Source organism: Macroventuria anomochaeta (assembly GCF_010093625.1).
Source record: "Macroventuria anomochaeta strain CBS 525.71 unplaced genomic scaffold BU25scaffold_32, whole genome shotgun sequence".
Lineage (NCBI taxonomy): Eukaryota > Fungi > Ascomycota > Dothideomycetes > Pleosporales > Didymellaceae > Macroventuria > Macroventuria anomochaeta.
The window spans coordinates 381,697-399,750 of NW_022985393.1; the positions used below are offsets into that span (position 1 = coordinate 381,697).

The 18,054-nt window shown below is 52.4% G+C and overlaps 7 protein-coding genes across 7 annotated transcripts; 4 read left to right on the forward strand and 3 right to left on the reverse strand.

The window, feature by feature from the left end:
- Positions 1–3,054: 3,054 nt before the first annotated feature.
- On the forward strand, positions 3,055–3,760 carry BU25DRAFT_424335 (uncharacterized protein; the record flags this gene model as incomplete). Its single annotated transcript, XM_033708276.1, has 3 exons — positions 3,055–3,137; positions 3,213–3,280; positions 3,432–3,760. 3 exons carry the CDS (start codon positions 3,055–3,057, stop codon positions 3,758–3,760), a joined length of 480 nt encoding a protein of 159 aa, XP_033558451.1.
- Positions 3,761–5,345: 1,585 nt separating this feature from the next.
- BU25DRAFT_433743 (alcohol dehydrogenase-like protein) lies at positions 5,346–6,628 on the reverse strand (the record flags this gene model as incomplete). Its single annotated transcript, XM_033708805.1, has 4 exons — positions 5,346–5,843; positions 5,898–6,113; positions 6,166–6,412; positions 6,504–6,628. 4 exons carry the CDS (start codon positions 6,626–6,628, stop codon positions 5,346–5,348), a joined length of 1,086 nt encoding a protein of 361 aa, XP_033558452.1.
- A 744-nt stretch (positions 6,629–7,372) lies between these two features.
- On the reverse strand, positions 7,373–10,302 carry BU25DRAFT_348426 (Pkinase-domain-containing protein; the record flags this gene model as incomplete). The annotated part of the gene is made up of 3 exons (XM_033703199.1): positions 7,373–9,933; positions 9,984–10,057; positions 10,106–10,302. 3 exons carry the CDS (start codon positions 10,300–10,302, stop codon positions 7,373–7,375), a joined length of 2,832 nt encoding a protein of 943 aa, XP_033558453.1.
- Positions 10,303–12,026: 1,724 nt separating this feature from the next.
- On the forward strand, positions 12,027–14,098 carry BU25DRAFT_442191 (uncharacterized protein; the record flags this gene model as incomplete). The annotated part of the gene is made up of 4 exons (XM_033709280.1): positions 12,027–12,108; positions 12,138–12,697; positions 12,750–12,852; positions 12,912–14,098. The coding sequence occupies 4 exons, from the start codon at positions 12,027–12,029 to the stop codon at positions 13,880–13,882; spliced, it is 1,716 nt and encodes a 571-aa protein (XP_033558454.1). The 3' UTR covers positions 13,883–14,098.
- A 173-nt stretch (positions 14,099–14,271) lies between these two features.
- Positions 14,272–15,717, forward strand: BU25DRAFT_374675 (P-loop containing nucleoside triphosphate hydrolase protein). Its single transcript, XM_033704069.1, has 4 exons — positions 14,272–14,392; positions 14,447–15,069; positions 15,118–15,441; positions 15,498–15,717. The coding sequence occupies exons 1-4, from the start codon at positions 14,306–14,308 to the stop codon at positions 15,529–15,531; spliced, it is 1,068 nt and encodes a 355-aa protein (XP_033558455.1). The 5' UTR covers positions 14,272–14,305; the 3' UTR covers positions 15,532–15,717.
- Positions 15,694–16,274, forward strand: BU25DRAFT_413815 (uncharacterized protein). The gene is made up of 2 exons (XM_033707132.1): positions 15,694–15,901; positions 15,971–16,274. The coding sequence occupies exons 1-2, from the start codon at positions 15,796–15,798 to the stop codon at positions 16,228–16,230; spliced, it is 366 nt and encodes a 121-aa protein (XP_033558456.1). The 5' UTR covers positions 15,694–15,795; the 3' UTR covers positions 16,231–16,274.
- Positions 16,275–16,506: 232 nt separating this feature from the next.
- On the reverse strand, positions 16,507–17,783 carry BU25DRAFT_348701 (cora-domain-containing protein; the record flags this gene model as incomplete). Its single annotated transcript, XM_033703215.1, has 2 exons — positions 16,507–16,990; positions 17,050–17,783. The coding sequence occupies 2 exons, from the start codon at positions 17,781–17,783 to the stop codon at positions 16,507–16,509; spliced, it is 1,218 nt and encodes a 405-aa protein (XP_033558457.1).
- Positions 17,784–18,054: the final 271 nt, after the last annotated feature.

Here is an 18,054-nt window from a genome sequence, read left to right on the forward strand (position 1 = left end):
TCTGGAACAGTAAGGGTAAGTCGCCTGGGTGAAACACCTAACGACGGCTTGGGGTAACGGTGAGTAGTACAGGCAATCTGTCTAGCTCGAAGGTTGGTTGAGATCCAATGACAAACTTAATTGACGAGGTTGAACACAAACCATAAGGGTTGTGTTCCTACACATATATATACAGTTCACCAGATCTGCTCGTTGACGAGCAGAGTCGGTCCTGGCCAATCCGGATGGATTGCGGTTCGTCAACGAGCATGGTACGATGCTCGTTGACGAGCATCACGTCATGCTTGTTGACGAGCACTCACGTGACCTTGCTCGTCGATGAGCTCTGTCACGTGTGTCAGCTCGGCTGAGAGCAATCCCCTAGGCGCCGGCCGGGCGGCCTGCCTTGCTGCACCTTCCCCCAGGCTTCCGTGTTTGGTTGGTGGTTACTTATTGCCTGTTGTCCTATCGTGGGACGTAGGATCGTAACAGATCCACATTACATGCAAAGGTAAAGTCATGGATTCATGTCACCATGCTCCGCTTGCCAGCCATGCAGCATGCCAAGCAACAACTGTGTATCATGGTGTTGCAAGTTATAGAGCTAGCTGTTACAAACACGTACAAGAAGAGAAGGAACTATTGGACCTGGGGACAGCGGTATTGAACATAGGGAGAATGGCTGTCGGAGAAGCTGCGCCCATTGTACAAGCTACCCCACAGCCACATGAGTACACTAGGATAATACAAGTAGTCTAGCATCCCATGGGATGGAAGCAAGTGAGCCATGGGATTTCCATGCAGTCTCACATATCCCATGGGATTTTGGGACAACATCTCATAAGACAGTAAGATATTGTAGGACTCTGTACAATCATTCAAGTATATAGCATGTAGGAACACAACCCTTATGGTTTGTGTTCAACCTCATCAATCAACTTTGTTATTGGAATCTCACCTGCACTCAGGCCAGATAGTCTACTCTATACTACTCATTGCATCCAGACACCATGGTCTTTGACTAGACGTCTAACCCTGATCACTCCAAGCTTTGCTTAAGTGATCAACCCCTTGTTCCTTCACGCTACACTTATCCCTGAGAACCAACCCAACTAGTGCCTACAAGCTTTGCTTAAGACACGACCTCAACACTAGCTAATCTCTACAGCTTTAATATCAGGTGTTTTCAACTAGAGATGCTGTAGAGCTAGATATTCCTAAGTTAATTCTGTACTTTTTGGTTGTTTTCTTAGTGAAAACGCGTGCATTGGCTGATTGTGCACATTGGGTGCACAGGCACAGTATGTATAGGTGAGTTGTGGCAACAGTGCTGACTAATCAATACAGGGTAGTCACATGGGGATAGCGCCGCTATCTGCTCTTTTGCCATCTGCAAAACTATACTGGGTTATCACATCTTCAGCATCAAAATGTCCATCCAAAGAGAAGCTATACCCACAACCCAATTATGTACTTCCTGCTTTATGGTGTCTACCCAAGATCTTAACACCCTCCTTAGTAAACCAGGGGATAGTTGCTGTAAGGGTATCTGTGACAGCGAGCTCAGTAGCAATGGGGGGGTGGTCTTGTAAGATTAATTGCTACCGTTCCCTGGCCATTGTGTGCCCAATTATCTATGCACTCTTGCCTGTACCACGCTAGCGTCCCAATGGGTTAGCGCCATTGTCCCGAAACGTGACAGCCTACTTCACTACAGCACTGTAACCCCGTCACAGTCGCAACGGTTACTCATGGACCACCACTCGCAAACGTCTCCATGCTTCAAGCACCCTCGGTTGTCCTCTTTGTACGATCATCTTCAACCATACACTCAAATGTCATTATTATAAAGCCCCTGATAGTTGGACTGAAGGGCGAGGAACAACGCAGCTTCGACAAAGAGACGCGTTGGGTCGTAGATATCGATGGACATAGCATCTAGCACTTGCACCATCTTCCCAAGAATAAACACAAACAGAAACGGCATCAAAAGTGATGCCAAGACAATTACCTAGGAAGAGTCGACTATGTCACTCCTATTCCCCCAACTATTGTATTCTGGTCTCAATGATGCAGCCCTCACCTATGTGAACGCCGCCACCGATGTGGATCTGAGTATCAGGGTTGCTGTGACTTCATCCTTGAACCTTAGTGCCAATCCCAATGGTGACGTGGGCGCCAATCCCAATGGTGACGTGAGCGCCAATCTTGGTGCCACAACCGATGATTTTGTTGCCTGAACCCTGAAATCTGCAACCAGGCCCGATGATAATATTATCACTGATCATGATGTGCGGCTCGGAAGGCTGCTCCTGTAATATCTCTCTGTTCCCGATCTGCCATGATTTTGGCATTGGAGCGTGACAAGACGGAAGCGGTTGGATGAGCTGGCCCATTTGACGGTGAGCTACTGTTACCAGCTGCGGATGAAGTGAAGTCGGTGCGCGCACCAAAGGATCCAGAGCCTGGGGTTGATCATGCCAGACCTTCTCCTAAGAGCAACGGACCGGTTACTGACCTCATCGCTTCCCCTAAGTGGTGGGTGATGTAAATGATCTCGTTGGCTAGTTTCGCTACTAACTGCGTTCCTGTTTAGGATTGCCATAAAGGGTAGCTGAAGACCCTTTGTTTTCATGCTGCGGCGTCTGGCACGACTTTTTCAAAAGCGCGAGCTTGTAAGAGAGTCTGTTCACTGAATCCGAAAGCTCAGAAGATCGCATATACTCGCTTGTGAGCTTAGCACGGGTCTGGCTGTGTGTCCATATCTCCCAATCGAGGACCTGGGACAGCTACAGGTTCTTTAAATACAGGAGGCTCGCTTAATGGGGTTATAATCGGTGTTGCCGGGGCTTACGTGTACATCCTGAGGGCCAGCGTCGTCACTCCGTGACAGATAGAGGATGAGTCAAGCACTGGTTGGCATCGGTGTCATTTCCTGGTCGTTACTTTGGATTAAGAATAAATGTGACAGCATAAGCGATAGAAAAAACTACTCCTTCCTGACATGAGGTGACGGCATAGAATCATTGTTCCATCAATATCGCTGATTATAGCATACGCCGCAACTTGTGCATCATGAAAACTGTCTGTGTAATGGAACTTAACCATGAGGTGGCGAGGAAGCCCGCCCTGTTGTTTCGTAGCAACTCGTCTCCACCGTGAGAGACACTCCGTTTGCTGCCAAGTGGCATCTCCCACTAAACATTTTCGACCAATCTAAAACCATCTTGCAGACAACAACAGCTTTTATTGGCAAATTTGAAACCGCAGATCTGGCACCACGAAGTCTCTTTGTTGCAGTGTACGTGATCCTACGGACAGCATGGCTCACAGAAGGCGCGGATCCGGTGTCGACCTTGAAAACTTGTCGTCCCAGACCCTATCGATATGAGTCGATTATCTCATCTAGACAGCGAGCACGTACTTATTGATCTTTTAGGACCCCAACGCAGTCTCTCAAGCTCACGTCGATATCGCTCTCAGGACTTTCAGCAGCAAACATAACGTCAGAGCTTCCGGTCACATACGTCTCAGCGCCTTACCCTCAGTCAACTCCTACACGCGCGCGTCAAATGAAGCTACTACAACGGAGACGGTCAACAAGACGGCCTTGAGAGAACGTGTACAAGAGCTCGAGGGTGCTTCGGAGACCAAGAAGAAGGAGCTAGACGCAGCAAAGCAGGTGCACGATAAAGATCACCAGACGCAGGTCAACTTTAAACCCACAGGAAAGCATCGCATGCCACAGAACTCAACTCCGAACCCGCGAAGACCGCCATAGCTGAGGAGAGCGCAAACGAGGCAACTTCGAAACTGCAAGCGGTGACTGCAAAGTTGAAGGCCGCGGCGCGCGATCGTGCATCTGCGAACACTACTCCAATAAAGGACAATACCATGCTGTAGTTCTAAAAGACGCAAGTGCAGAACGTTGAGTACTACAAGGAGTCTAGAAGTGGCGGACGCGCTGGAAGGCGAAGCATAAGTGATCAAAGAGACACTAGAGAAGTACGCGACGGTGACACATGATGTGATCATCTGGTCGTGAGATGATCTTCTGGATGGCTTGGAATTGGGAACACATCTTTTGTTTCTCAGACATTCTGGTCTGAAAGCTTTGACTCTTCTGCGCGCTCATGTTCGAGCAGATAACATGTAGGAAAGTTCGAAAATCACGCTTCTTGCGAAGGCGATCGATCCTCTCTACGCAAACCAAATACAATAATAACCACAGGCTCATGAAACTAAACTGAACTCAGCCCCTATTGCTATGGTGCCCTCAATAATGTCACGAGAAAATAATAGTGCATTGCTCTTCACCTTCACCTGTATGTAAATCTTGCCACGCCAACGACACTACCACCTGCAAAATTCTTTCAGTCAGACACCACCACATCTTAGCTTCATCAAACAGTCACCTTAGGCTCGGAACACACTCTTTTCGTGCCCGAGTCTGGCACTGTGTCGGACAACAATATGCCAATGACCCGCTGTTACTGTATTCGATCAACTGACACATAACGACAAGAACCAAATGAAATATGCCAGCTCGGAGCCCGCTAGTAGAGAGTACCTCAAAGCAGACCCCGTTGCCCTCTCCAAACAGAACGCCGACGTCACCGCCCGAATTGCAGCTCTCGAATGCCGTGAGCGTGAGCTGCTCACTCTCAACAAGCAAGCCGAAGACTACATCGAGATGCTTAAATCAATCCTCTGCGCAGAGCGAGCTAAGACCGATCGAATTGAGTACGCCTTAGAAGTGATGATAGGCGCAGTAGGACCGACCAACGCGGAACCCGTGGAGGAGCTTGACTGACAGCACCGTTTTCACAAGATTGTGATCGCTGACTGGATGCAGCGCGTAATACTGCTAATGCACGCTGTCAGATCTATCATGGAAAAAAGCAACAAGAAAACCACCAGGAAGGAAGGCCCAGAGCATGATGAAGCAAGCGCGGCCATACAGTGGTGCAAGGGCCGAAGTGAAGATCTGGTGGCCGGAACCATGCAGGATCTCCGACAACGTAAGTGTTAGGGAGCGAATATCGAGGAAGAAGGGTCGGGGTCGGATGATACAACCCGGAGGCGGTTTGTGGTAGGAGATAATACCGTTGATCTCGAGGGCTTAGCGTCTACGAGGTTGTTGGGCGATTGATGGTAGGGTGTCGGTTTTTGCGGCTGTCGAAAGCGCGCCCGATACGGGTCAGACATGGCATCGAAGTGTCAAGGTAGTAGCTGGCGTCTTAAGCAGATCTGATGAAGAGCACAGACGAGATTCTGTTGCAGAGATGGAGACCCGTCAATGAAGTCCATTCTGTCTTGCCCAAGATCATACGTTACACCTACTACTCTGCATCCCAACCTAGCACTTAGTCAGACAAGTCTATTACCACACGCCCCTTCAACTTCTGCGCATGCATCTCCTTGAAAATATCCGTCAACTTATCCATCTTCTCCACCCTGTAGTGCGTCTTCACAATTCCCCTCGCCGCAAACTCCACCGCCTCAATCGCCTCCTTCCTTGTCCCAACCGCGGACCCAACAATCCGTAGCGCCTTACCAACCATGACTCCCGCATTAGCAGACGCAATGGGCTTCATATCACCCTCAGGAATGCCAACACAAACAACGCATCCGCCGAATCGCAAGAGGTTCACGGACTCGTCGTACGCACCCTGGTGTGCGGTGCATACAACGACTGCATGTGCGCCGTGGCCGCGGGTCACGGCCTTTACGGCGTCGGCGAGCGACTCGGTGCCGTCGACAGGGATGAAGTGCTCGGCGCCGCTGTCGATGACTAGGTCCTTTTTGCTGGAGTGGTCGATGCCGATTACGCGGTGTCCGATTCCTCGGGCGCTGTATTGAACCTATTGATTTGTGAGACAGGGCTTAAACATGGCTTGGCTGGGCTTGAGCCTTACAGCGAGATGTCCGAGACCACCGCCGGCGCCCATGATGACCACGTGGTTTCCTGACTCAGCGTTTGCTTTGCGAAGAGCGGAGTAGACTGTTACGCCTGCACAGAGGAGCGGTGCGGCTGCGGCGGAGTCGAGACCGTCTGGGATGGGAGTAACATAGTTTGCAGGACCGAGGACATATTGCTGGAAGGTGCCGGGGGTGTAGTATCCGGAGATTTTCTATAGTGACCGTCAGTCCATTGCCTCAAAAGCAAGTCCAACACGTACTCACACCGTTAAAGCAGTTTGCATCCATTCCAGCACGGCAAGGCTCACATGCTTCGCAAATTCCAGCCATCCACTTGATACCCACTCGGTCACCGACTTTGACTGCAGAGTTCTCAGTTCCGGGACCCATCTTTACGATCTTGCCGACTCCTTCGTGGCCTCCAACCTGGCCTGCTTGTGTGGGAAATGGGAGGGTCCTCCAGGCATTGAGCATGACGCCCATATCTGAGTGGCAGACACCAGAGTGCGTCCTGACTGTGATATCAGCCACGGGGCTGGGCAATTGAAAGAGCAGTTTGTGGCAGCGATTGTCAGTTTGGAGATGAAGGACTTCAAACATACAGATTGATCAACACCTCTCCCGCACCCGGCTCTGGCACATCCAGCTCCTCAATCTTCGTCGATATCGATCCAGGCTTGTCGTAGACAGCGGCCTTGTGCTTCTTTGGAATCTGAATGTCACCCATTGCGACAGTTACTGTTGTGTCTTTTCTTTCAAATACTACCACGGAACGATACTGTAAATTCAGCGACAATCGAGGCGCCGAGAATATGCAAGAGCAGAGCGATAACAAGTAGATAAGAAAGAGCAAGCAGGAGCGTCCCAACTAGATATACCCCTCAACCCCCCATTTGACCTGCCGCTAGCCACACTACCCCACAAACCAGGTTGTCAGAACGAGCACTAGTTGTAACGGCTACTGCTTCGGAAACGTCTGGATGTCGGCTACTCAACAGTGGCTACTGGTCAACCTAGCCTTGCCCTGTGAGTGGTTGTGAACGCAAGCCTCGGCCATTTGTAGTTCTCCAAGCTACCCCGCAACGCGTCAATGAACATAGGGCTGTTAGTGTGGTGGGAACTGTGGAACTGAACCAAGCACGATGCTGGAACACCAAGGACGGAGTGCGGCTACATGGAATTTTGCGCCAGAACTGCTGACTCGATACTCATGAGGCGGGCCATCACCAATAGTCAGTGAATGCGAGGGTCAGGATGTAGATTGGGTATGTGATGATGGATATAGATAGCTATGATACACCCAGTCTCACATCCAAACACCATTAAATTCCACCAGGTGAGTTACTGTCAAATCCGCCAGCTCCATGCAACTCTCGGTGCGGTATCATATAGTACAGTCGTTCGCACATGCGCGTTGCGGGCATTAAAAAGGAATAAGAAGAAAGCGACGAAAGCGACGAAAGCAACGTCATCAAGCGCCTTGGTTTGTTATGAAGGGACTTGCAAGCAGCTCGTCAGCACTTGGCCGCTTCTCGTGGTCGATGAGGAAGGTCTGAGACAGGAAAGCTCGAGCATCATCGCCAGCGTTGTCCGGAATGGTAGGGCTAGCATCGCCACTGCCACCGATTTTGAAGATGGCCTGAAGTTGTGTCAAGCTTGGGTGAGGGTGGCTTCCCGAGAACATCTCAACGATGAGGCAGCCTAGCGACCAAATATCGGCTTTGCGAGTGTATGCTGTCTGACGGACGACTTCCGGTGCCATCCAGAAGACAGAACCTTGAAGGGACACACGTTGAGCTCCCTTCTTGCCGCCGCCCAAGGTGGACTGTTCGATACGCTTCGAGATACCGAAATCGGAGATCTTAACAGAGCCCTTGTTGTCGACGAGGATGTTCGCACCCTTGATGTCGCGGTGAATGATGTCTCTTGAGTGCAGGTATGAGAGACCGGTGAGAATTTGGCGCACAAAATTCTGGATGAGTGATTCGCCCAGTGGGCCGTAGTTGATCAGCATTGTTGCAACTGATCCACCGGGAACGTATTCGAGGAAAATGTTAAGATGGCTTTCGTCTGAGTTGGAGCCCAGGTACTGCACGATATTCTTGTGCTTCAACTCCCGGAGCAGGCCGATTTCGTGCTTCAGAGCTTCCACCATGTTCGTCTTCTTGTGATCCATCTGTGATGTACCAGCTGCAGAAGGAAGCTCGACTTGCTTGACAGCCATGAGTTCACCTGTTACGGCATGCAGCGCAAGGTACACGCTACCAAAGGAACCTTGTCCAATGAGAGCCCCCTTCATGTACTTGACGTTCTCCCACGAATCTTGTTCAAGGTATTCGGCCAGCTCATCATCATATTCTTCGCCATCTTCCGCAATGGCTTCAGAGAGGCGCTTGTTGAGTGAGTCACCGTTCTCGGTGTTCTCGGTGCTGCTGCCAGCAAGACTGCTGCCACCGTCGTCAAAATACGATTGCAGAGTGGTGTTGCCGTCTGGATCTGTCACGGCTAGAGTGTCGGACCCGCTGCCATCACCAAACGAAACGTACGACTTTCTGTTAGGCTCCAGTGGGGACTCTTCGTCAAGTGGTTCTAGTACTGATGATGCCATCGAGTCGCGGTAGCCGTGCTGCGAGGGCAAGCCGAGTCTCATTACCGAAAGAGGTCTCAAAGGTCGAGCCTGGTTGCCACCTTGAAGCCAGCTGTCGGCAATGGAGGGTAGAGGTGGTGCGTCTTTCAGGCTAGAAGCCACGCTGAAGTTTGACGCCATTGAGAGGCGAGACGCAGCTTTACTCAAGCGACGCGAGCGACGGACAGACATGCGAACTGTCTTGTCGATCTCATCCTTCTGGACGTCTGGGAAGTAGGACGTCAGGTCGGAGGTAATCAGCTCACTAGGCGGTCGAGCGCCGTAGAACTGCTTGAGCTTGCGAGCACGTGCATGGTAGACCGGCGATCGTACAGAGCTGTCAGGGCCCTCCAAGTTCTGTGCAGTTGAGTTGATGTGTCGCTCACGCTCTCGTGCGGACGCAGGCGAAAGCGGGTAGCTGACAGCCGCAAGAGATTCGCCAGTCAACTTTTCGATCTTGAGCTGACTCCTGTTGGTCGCCGGTACATAGATGTTCTGTGTTTGCTGAAAATTCTGCTGGGCGTAGATACTGGCAGCAGCCGCGAGTTGCTCCTCGCTGGGTTCTCCGGCGTGCACTTTGCGCAGAATCAGCCGCCCTCGTTCGTGCCGGTTGGCGTCTTTGCAGAGTCTGAAGAGCTCAATGTCGCTCAAGCGTTCAGCGAGTGATGGGTCTGGCTCGGCACTGTTAAGAATGTAAAAGCAGTAGTTCTTGACATGCGCCTCATTGAGCGTTCCTTTTCTGAGCGTCTTCAGCATCACCTCCTCAGCCGTCTTGCATCCCTCAATGTTGAGCACCGAGGTTCGCCCACCATCATAGATGACTCGAATGAAGGCTTTGTCCTGAGGTAAGATCATGCTGTTGGTAGCGCTGTCAAGACTGGGACTGGCTCGCACATGGTTTCCGAATCGAGCGGTTTGTGGAGTCTCTGTGGGCGTAGTCCGTTGGTTTGGCGCATAACGGGCGCTGAGAGGGTGGGCACCGTATGTCTTGCCAGGTTCCTTGGGGCTATTCAGACCTCCTTGACGTTGAGTTCTAAGTCCACGGTTCTCTTGATCCACTAATGGAGAGCTAGGCCGAGATGGAGACTTCGTGCCGTATGCGTAGCTCATCTCCGCCGTGGTGATCTGTCGTGACATACGCTTCTCGGTCCGTGAGCTAACGGCAGCTGCCCGAGTGGCAGGGTGCAACGGCCGTGGCGAGCCAGAAGGTGGAGTGTACGCGGAGTTGTCGAGTGTAGCTAGTGATTGCCTGTTCGATGTCCGTCGTGAAGCCTTCTTGAACTCTTTATTCCGCAGCTGCTTCGCTTGTGAACCGATGCGGACACGGTCGCCCACTTTCTTGATGCCCATGTCTCGCAGATGTGTTTGGTCCATCTCCATCAGGTTTTCACCGTTGATGTTGTTTTCTAAGCCTGTCAGCATCTTCTCGATGTAGGCGCATATACAGATGGCGTACTTCTGAACAGCTCGATGTACTGGGCACAATTGATGCTTTTCAGCCAATCAATGACCCTGTCTTCGTCCCAATTTCTGTATTAGTCAGCATTGTTGGGTATCGAACGAGAGAGAACAGCATACCGAACGGCATCAGGAGCGTCGTAGATCTCAGAGAACTCGGACTCTGTGGGCGAGACGAACATGGACTGGTCCGTCCGCGCGTTTGTAGCATGGTTGCGGTAGTTGTTCATGGTGGCGTTGTACTGAGATGTTGACTGCGAGGAACCTCCACCCAGCGACGGCGTAGGGTATGGAGACTTTGCAGCAAGCATAGCCATGTCTTGTGCCCGGAGGAACCGAGCTGTTAAACGAGAAGAGAATTAGGCGATCGAAGTTCGGTCGTCGATGTTTATTATCATATGCACATCATGTACGTGACGTCGACAGCAGCGATAGTGGTTTGGGTCGTGGTACTGGGGTGGGCCAGGGTCCTCGAGGGTGCGGTGGAGTCCCTATACGTCGAACGAGACGGTTTGTGTGCTGTAGCCTATATAGGAGTGTATAGAGCCGGGGCTCACAATTGCAGTGGCGCGGGGAGCAGTTGCTGGAGGCGGCCAGGCAGTAATGCGGTGTCAAGGTGAAGGGCGACGCTGGCTTATGAGGGGCGCGCGGTGGTGCAGCTGCAGGGCTCGTGGTGGACGTCTTTGAGCACGGGGGCGGGCGTGGGGTCGTTGCCGTCTTTATTGCAGCACCGTCCTCCCCGGACTTCTGTGGCGAAGGAAGATGAGGGTCAGCAACAAGACAGCGGTCTTGCTGGCAAGACAGACGAGTGTTGCGCTGAGGAGAGAGGGACGCTTGCCGTGCGCCGTGAGCAAAGCGCGCTAGTTGGTGGTTGAAACAACGTGAAACAACCTGCGTTGGACCCTGGCCATTGCATTATGCCCTCCCCCAGTAATGTCCTTCCCCAGCATCATCCGACGACGTATAATTGCGATACGCGCATCTTTTGCGTAAATAGGTACTATCGCAGTCTCTGACAAAGTACTGCTGGGCCGCACACTCGCCCGCGACAGGCTTGCTGCGCTCTTCAAGGCCGGCCACGGCAGCTTGCTTACTGGTCTCAGCTGCACGCAACCGGCAGCAGAGCCTCAGCCATTGGGACGTTTTCAATGCCGATTTGTCTCTACACCATAGCCGCCGCTGGATGCGTAAGGCTGCCCTTTGTATGGCTATTGCAAGCTACAAAATCCTATCCATCCCCTCGCCCATGGTTGTTGTTCGGGCGCGCTGAAACCTCCGACCCTGGGGCGCAGTGATGCAAACAAGCATCTGCCGGTAAGGAGCTCGTTCGTCGAAACAAAGACGTGTAAATAAGGTGGGACTGCGCCGTCATCAGTGCTCACTGCGCATTCATACCCACAACAACAACAACAACAACAGTGTAGTAAATATGGCACGACAGACAGCAATACCCAACAGACAGACTATACTGAGATTAGAATCGAAGTATGTAGAGTCTTGATGTCGTTAATCGTTGACTACGCCCATCCTGGCAACGATCGTGCTTGGAAACAGGTCTGCAGGCATGGTCAGGAAAATGACGCATGCGCACGCAACGCTCTTGCAGAGAAGCAGACGTGATCGTTCATACAAGCTGCATCACTAGAACAACGCACATGCGAACCGCTGATCGTGCCCAGCCAAACATTCGGACCCTTGTTTTGTCCTACTGACAGCTTGTTGCATTCTCTGGTCGTCGCTCGCGAGCTGTCTGCCGCTTTTCTGGAAGTCAGACGTCACATCAAGCGCCGGGAGGCTGAGCCAGTCGTGCCTCCAGGGTACCGTATATCACCACCTACGCATCATCGCAATCTCGCACCGGACCCGAATTTGATCTCACTTGCATGGGAGAATCCAATCTGCATCCGTGCTCGTCCGTTGCGCTCCACAACGATATCCGTTTGACATACCGCTAGGCTGCTATCACAGCGCACTAGACCACCGCATTGGGTTACAGCGTTCAACACAATGGACGACGACAGATACCGTAACACATCTTACGATGACTACGATCCTCGTGACCCCCGAGCATATGGATTCTCGTACAGCCATGATACACCACATCATGTTCCGCTCCATGGACGGTCACGTTCTTCGTCCAACGCTGCTTCAGATGGATTAACACAGCCTGTTCAGCAACCGCTCAAGAGCGCCATTGGCAATGCTTTCGATCAGTCAGATGCAGCAAGAACCGTTGATCCCGACCTCATTGCCCAGATAGCGGCCGAAGTTAAGAAGTCGGTGCTTGATGAGATCAAACAGAGTGGAATTGCCGGTGCAACGCCAGCTCAGCCTGGCCCAGCACCGCCGCAACAACACATCCCACCTTCGCCTGACTCCACGAGCGCATCCTTCCCTACTCGAAACGTTTATACGCCGCCATCGCCCTTCTATCAAGACACCTTTGGTCAACACCCACCCGCACACGACTTACCAAGCCGCGAATCAACATTCGACGGAAGCACTGACGACCTGCCGACGCCTCGTTACGCTTCGAGCGCGCCTATTGATATTCCACGACGAGATCGAGCACCTGAACGACCAGCCCCTGCGGTGAGGATGGCAACGGACGATTTCACACCCATCGAGAAGATGTGGCAGCGCCTATTTGATCCGGAAGGTCATCCTTTGCCGCGCCTCGGAGAGTTCCTTCGTGGCCTTGCAATGCATCTGGTATACAGTACTCCTTGATGACACGGCGTGCGGGGCTGACGAGAATGCGCAGATCGAAGATTACGAACCGAAGAAAAGCCTTGTCATCTCGCCTGCAAAGATGCAGAAATTCTATGAAGACGTCAAGGTCCCGGATGAGATTTACCCTTGGCAAAGTGAGTAAATTATTCAAGCTCGTTCCATTATAAGGAATGTCATCGCTAACGTTGATCAGCGATATTTGGAGAGATATCTTACTCCGCATTGTCCAAGGTTTACCAAAGCATGCGTTGCCAGCACCACCTCATCCAAGAGCACCCTGCCGAGCCGCCTTACATCCCTGCCTTAACCCCACAAGGTTTTGAGGAATGGATGACTGCCATGATACTGGCTTATCCTGATACTGAATACGAGCGGATATCAAAAGCCGTACTGGACATGCCCATCAGCAACGCGGACAACGTGAAGGAAAGGTTTCCCAAAGAACTTCCTCGGCGCATGTTCCCAAGAGCTGAGAACATACAAGCGCAACAAAGATGTGCTGCGAACCTGTCTGCTGAAGGTGTCGGCCCGCTCCGCCAAGCGCCAAGTTTCCCACCGCCACCACCCAAGGTCGACGCCAACGCAGCCGGCCCGAGCCTGGAGCGTGAACGGAGTCCATACGGCGGGCAGCCTGACGTGAAGAGCTCCGACTCTGAAGGCGAACACGAAATGGGTTTCGTTCCGATAGAGCGCCAGAGAAAGCCGTACTCGGCCACACCAAGTGGCGGCAAGATGTATGATGATCTATCCCAAAGCACACATTCTGACACCACATCGACCGGCCAGCGAAGGCGTGCACAGTCGACAGCGAACCAAAGCCAGTGGGCACCACCACCATCAAGCGACACATACGATCAGCAGCAACCACGATCGAATACCCGTCGAACTAGAAGTCCCAGCTTCTCAGGCTACGGCACGTACTCCGAAGGCAACATAAACGATGTGCCCGCCAGCTACTATTCATCAAATCTGCACAACGTCCAGGATGATGGACGCCGCCGCAGCAAAGATGAAGATTCGAGAAGACACAATCGTCACAGACGAGGCACGGTGGGAACAGACAGCTCGTACGATCCGCAGCCGCGAGCAAGTTATGATGACTACAGGGATCGCGCTGGTGCCGGTGGGTATGAAAACAGAGGCTACGATTTCCGCCGTTACTGAGCTGGAACCCCTCGTCGGCAGTCAAGAATGAAGGCCCTGAGTGCTGCACCTCTTTGCAAGAAAGACGCCACGAATCATGTTACGTTGTCGTTAGTATTCACTTACAATTCTTGTTGGAGTGACACCCCCCCCCCCTGTACTTGTTGGATACCCTTCGTTTGTTGTATACTGGAAGATGATTCTCCGAGGATTGTAGACGTTAAAGATTTGGGCAGGCTCTATGTTCTGTAAATGCACAAACTTCGACCCCTTTTAGTCTTTAAGTATGGGAAATGTGACTATGACTGTATATGTTTAACGCGAGGGCCGACATTCTACACACATGGTCATAGCGCCAGCCACTTAACGCGTCGGAGAAGGCGCGACGCGTCGAAGCCTCACGACATCATCGAATCTCCTAACACTCCATACAATAATTTAAACATGGCACTCCTCGTAGACAAACATAGGCCTCGGAATCTCGAGGCTCTGAACTACCACCCAGAGCTTTCTGAGCGCCTCAGAGCTCTTGTAAGTACTGCAAGAATATGCGCAAGTCCAGCGCTGACAATTGGAGCTTCACAGGCACAAAGCGGTGACTTCCCTCATCTCCTCGTATACGGACCGTCCGGTGCAGGCAAGAAGACCCGCATTGTCGCAACGCTCAAGGAACTGTACGGCCCCGGTGTCGAAAAGATCAAGATCGATGCCCGCGTCTTCCAAACAACCACAAACCGCAAGCTCGAGTTCAACATCGTCGCATCCGTATATCACCTCGAGATTACGCCTTCAGATGTTGGCAACTACGACAGAGTGGTCGTGCAGGACTTGCTCAAGGAGGTCGCGCAAACACAACAGGTCGATCTGAGCGCAAAACAGCGCTTCAAGGTCGTCGTGATCAATGAGGCAGACCACTTGACGCGAGATGCGCAAGCGGCGCTGAGGAGAACTATGGAGAAGTACAGCCCTAACCTTCGGTTGATTCTGCTGGCGAACTCTACGAGTAACATCATCGCACCCATTCGCAGTAGAACACTGCTGGTCAGAGTTGCAGCACCAACAGAGGACGAAATCTGTGGAGTTCTGAAAACTGTAGGAAAGAAGGAAGGCTGGGGCGAGGTCGTACCTCTCAACAAAAGAATTGCGAAGGAGAGCGGGAGAAATTTGCGGAAAGCCTTGCTCATGTTTGAGGCTGTCCACGCACAGAAGTATGTCTGCCAGTCAACTGATCTGAAACAGCTGCTGACCATGAACAGCGAGAAAGTCACAGACCAAACACACATCCCACCTCCAGACTGGGAAGCACTCATCGAACAGATCGCGAGGCAAATTGTCGAAGAACGAAGCCCACAGCGATTATTGCAGGTCCGCGCTTCGCTCTACGATCTCCTCTCGCACTGCATCGATTCGACAACGATCATCAAGACGCTCACCTGGAAGCTGATACCGAAGACGGACGACGCGCTCAAACCAGAGGTCATAAAGTGGGCAGCTTTCTACGAGCATCGCTGCAAGATGGGCAGCAAGCAGATCTTCCATCTAGAAGCATTTGTTGCGAAGTACATGAGGTTATACGAAAGGTATGCAAAGCTCTTTGATCGTGGATATAACAAGACCATGACGCTGACGTTCGCAGCTACTCTATGGGCATCGACTTCGACTCAGCGTGATGAACCAACTCTTAGCCATGCCAATGGCAACAATATGCCAATTGAGCATTTTCGTATGGGCTTGCATGCAGCAGAAAGGTGTTTGGCGTTAAAGTGGGGACGGGCAATGTCACTACGTCATTCGTCGCATATGTGTTGAGCTTCACCACGAGCTCCATCATAGCTTCAACGAACATCAATTTCACCGACAACTCACCTCCACATCTACTTCCTTGCTCCCATTGTGCGTGTTACTCATAACAAGGCTCAATTCACTATTCCACCATGTCTTCAGGCCTCATGGACACCGAAAAGGGCGGCGAGCAGACCCAGTACGAAGCCGAGCACACAGACATGCTCCCGCACAAGCAAGAAGCCGGCCAACTGGGCGGTACTACTCCCTATACCCTACACTACCTCTCACACATACCCTCATACATACTAACGCGCGCTATCACAGCTTCGGCAGTCCAAGGCGCAAGCACCGAGCAGCCCACACAGACCGACACCAGCAAGACCAACGAACCCAACACGCAGGGCATCACACCGGCGGATAAAATTCGATACGGTCAGAGTATTCAGGAGGGTGGTATGGGCGGCAAGACGAACACGACAAGTGGTGAGGTGGATAAGCCGACGAGTGAGGATGGGGCGGCGAAGGAGAGGAGGGAGCAGGGGTATGGAGGTGGAAAGGATATGGATCGGACTATTGGTGCTTGAGTGGTGGAGGATGGTAACCAGTTACTGCGTTCACAATGCGAGAGAAAGCATATTCAAAATGTAGCGGTCGACCGAAGAACATGACTTGACAACTCTGTTCACTATCGTACAACTACTCGTGCGTCGATGCTTTGTCCAAGCGCAGTCTACCATCCCAAACGCCTCCGCTATGCAAGCAAAAATGATCTATCTGTATCGCACAGGATATCTGAGTAGAGAAGATGCACAACGTACATGAAACACAAGAAACGACCACCATTTCCTCCCCCGCCAACCTCAGCGACTAGCAACGTCATCAGCCCTGGTCTCTGCCTTCGCCAGCTTCCTCGCCAGGTTTCTCTCCCTATGAATCAAATCCCCCAACGCATCTCCACCCCTCGGCTTGATCGCTCCTACACCAATAGCATCGCTTACGCTCTCACTCGAACCCGCGCGCGCCCGTCCCCCACCCCAGGCACCCAGGCCCCAGACGCTCTTCTGGTTGCTGCTCACAATGCTGCCGGGCCCGTGGGCATACATCGACACCCGCTGTACGCGGCGCAGTTTCTGGAGTCCGTAGATGGCGACCAGCGTACCGAAGATGGTGCACCACCCGGATACGCCGTAGAAGCCGAAATCGGATTCCTCGATGAAGTTCTTCAGGTTCATGCCGTAGAGCGCGGCGACGAAGGTGCCGGCTGTGATGGCCAGGGTAAGGATGGAGAATTTCAAGTCGAGTAGCATGAGGGAGTTGCGGTTGGCGTCGAGGATGGCTTTGACGCTATACACCGTTAGTTTACAAACCCTGGTAGTAGTGGAAAAGGGGGGGGGGGTGCGTACATTTCCTCCGTGTTGCGGATACTCGACACCAAATTTTCAGCCGCCTGGACGATTTCATCCGCGACTTTGTGGTACGATTCCAGCAGCATCTCGACTTCAGTATGGTCGTCTTCTTCTCTTGTCTTGCCCTCTGCCTTCTCGCTGAGATACATGGCGCTCAGATCGTCGTCCGCTTCGAGAAGCTCTTCCAGCGCATTCCTCACCAATCGCGCTTTCTGCTCAAAACTACCCAATTTCTTGGAGTAGATGAGCAGATAGCGCAGCTTGTCGCGGTCGATGTCTTCCTCCAGCTCGCGCAGCACGCGCACGACGGGCTCGCTGACACCTTCGAATTCCTTCTCGAGCGAGAGCGTGACGCTGATGAGCACAGCTTCGAGAGCACGGAACTCGTACGCCAGCGTACCGTTTGCAACAGATTCTTTCTGGCGCAGTTTCAGATCGAGGTCGTACATGAAGACGCTCTGCGATTTGGAGTCTGTGGTGCCGTAGGCATCGAACACGAGGACGCGGTTGTGCTTGAGCAGGACGCGGAGGTTCAGGAGGTTGATAAGGATAGCGGACGGGCGGACGAGGATGTGTGGGAGGAGTGAGGAGTCGATTTTCCGGAGATCTCGTGGGAGCAAGCCATATTTTGCGATCAGCTCGCTCTTCTTAAATTCGCCGCTGACGAGGGTTACGTTGCCGTGCTCGTCCAGCTCAGTGCAGCGCATTTTCAGCTCGTTGGCGGTGCGCATCATGCGTCCTAAGCTGCCACCGTATCCTGAGCCACCTGTTGAACCCTCGTCGGTGTTGTTCGATGGCGGTATGGGCGGTTGCAGAAGGCCTCGCGCATGCGCATGCTGTTTCTTCTTGAACATGCTGGGCCACGCACTGCACGGGCTAGACGTCGAAAAGCTGCGCGTGCTAGACACTGATGGCTTCGTCATGCATGGCAGTGACTGTGTGTAGGCGCGACGCTGCCTCTTCAGACCGGCGCATTGCGCTGCAGGCAATTCGAACGCATGG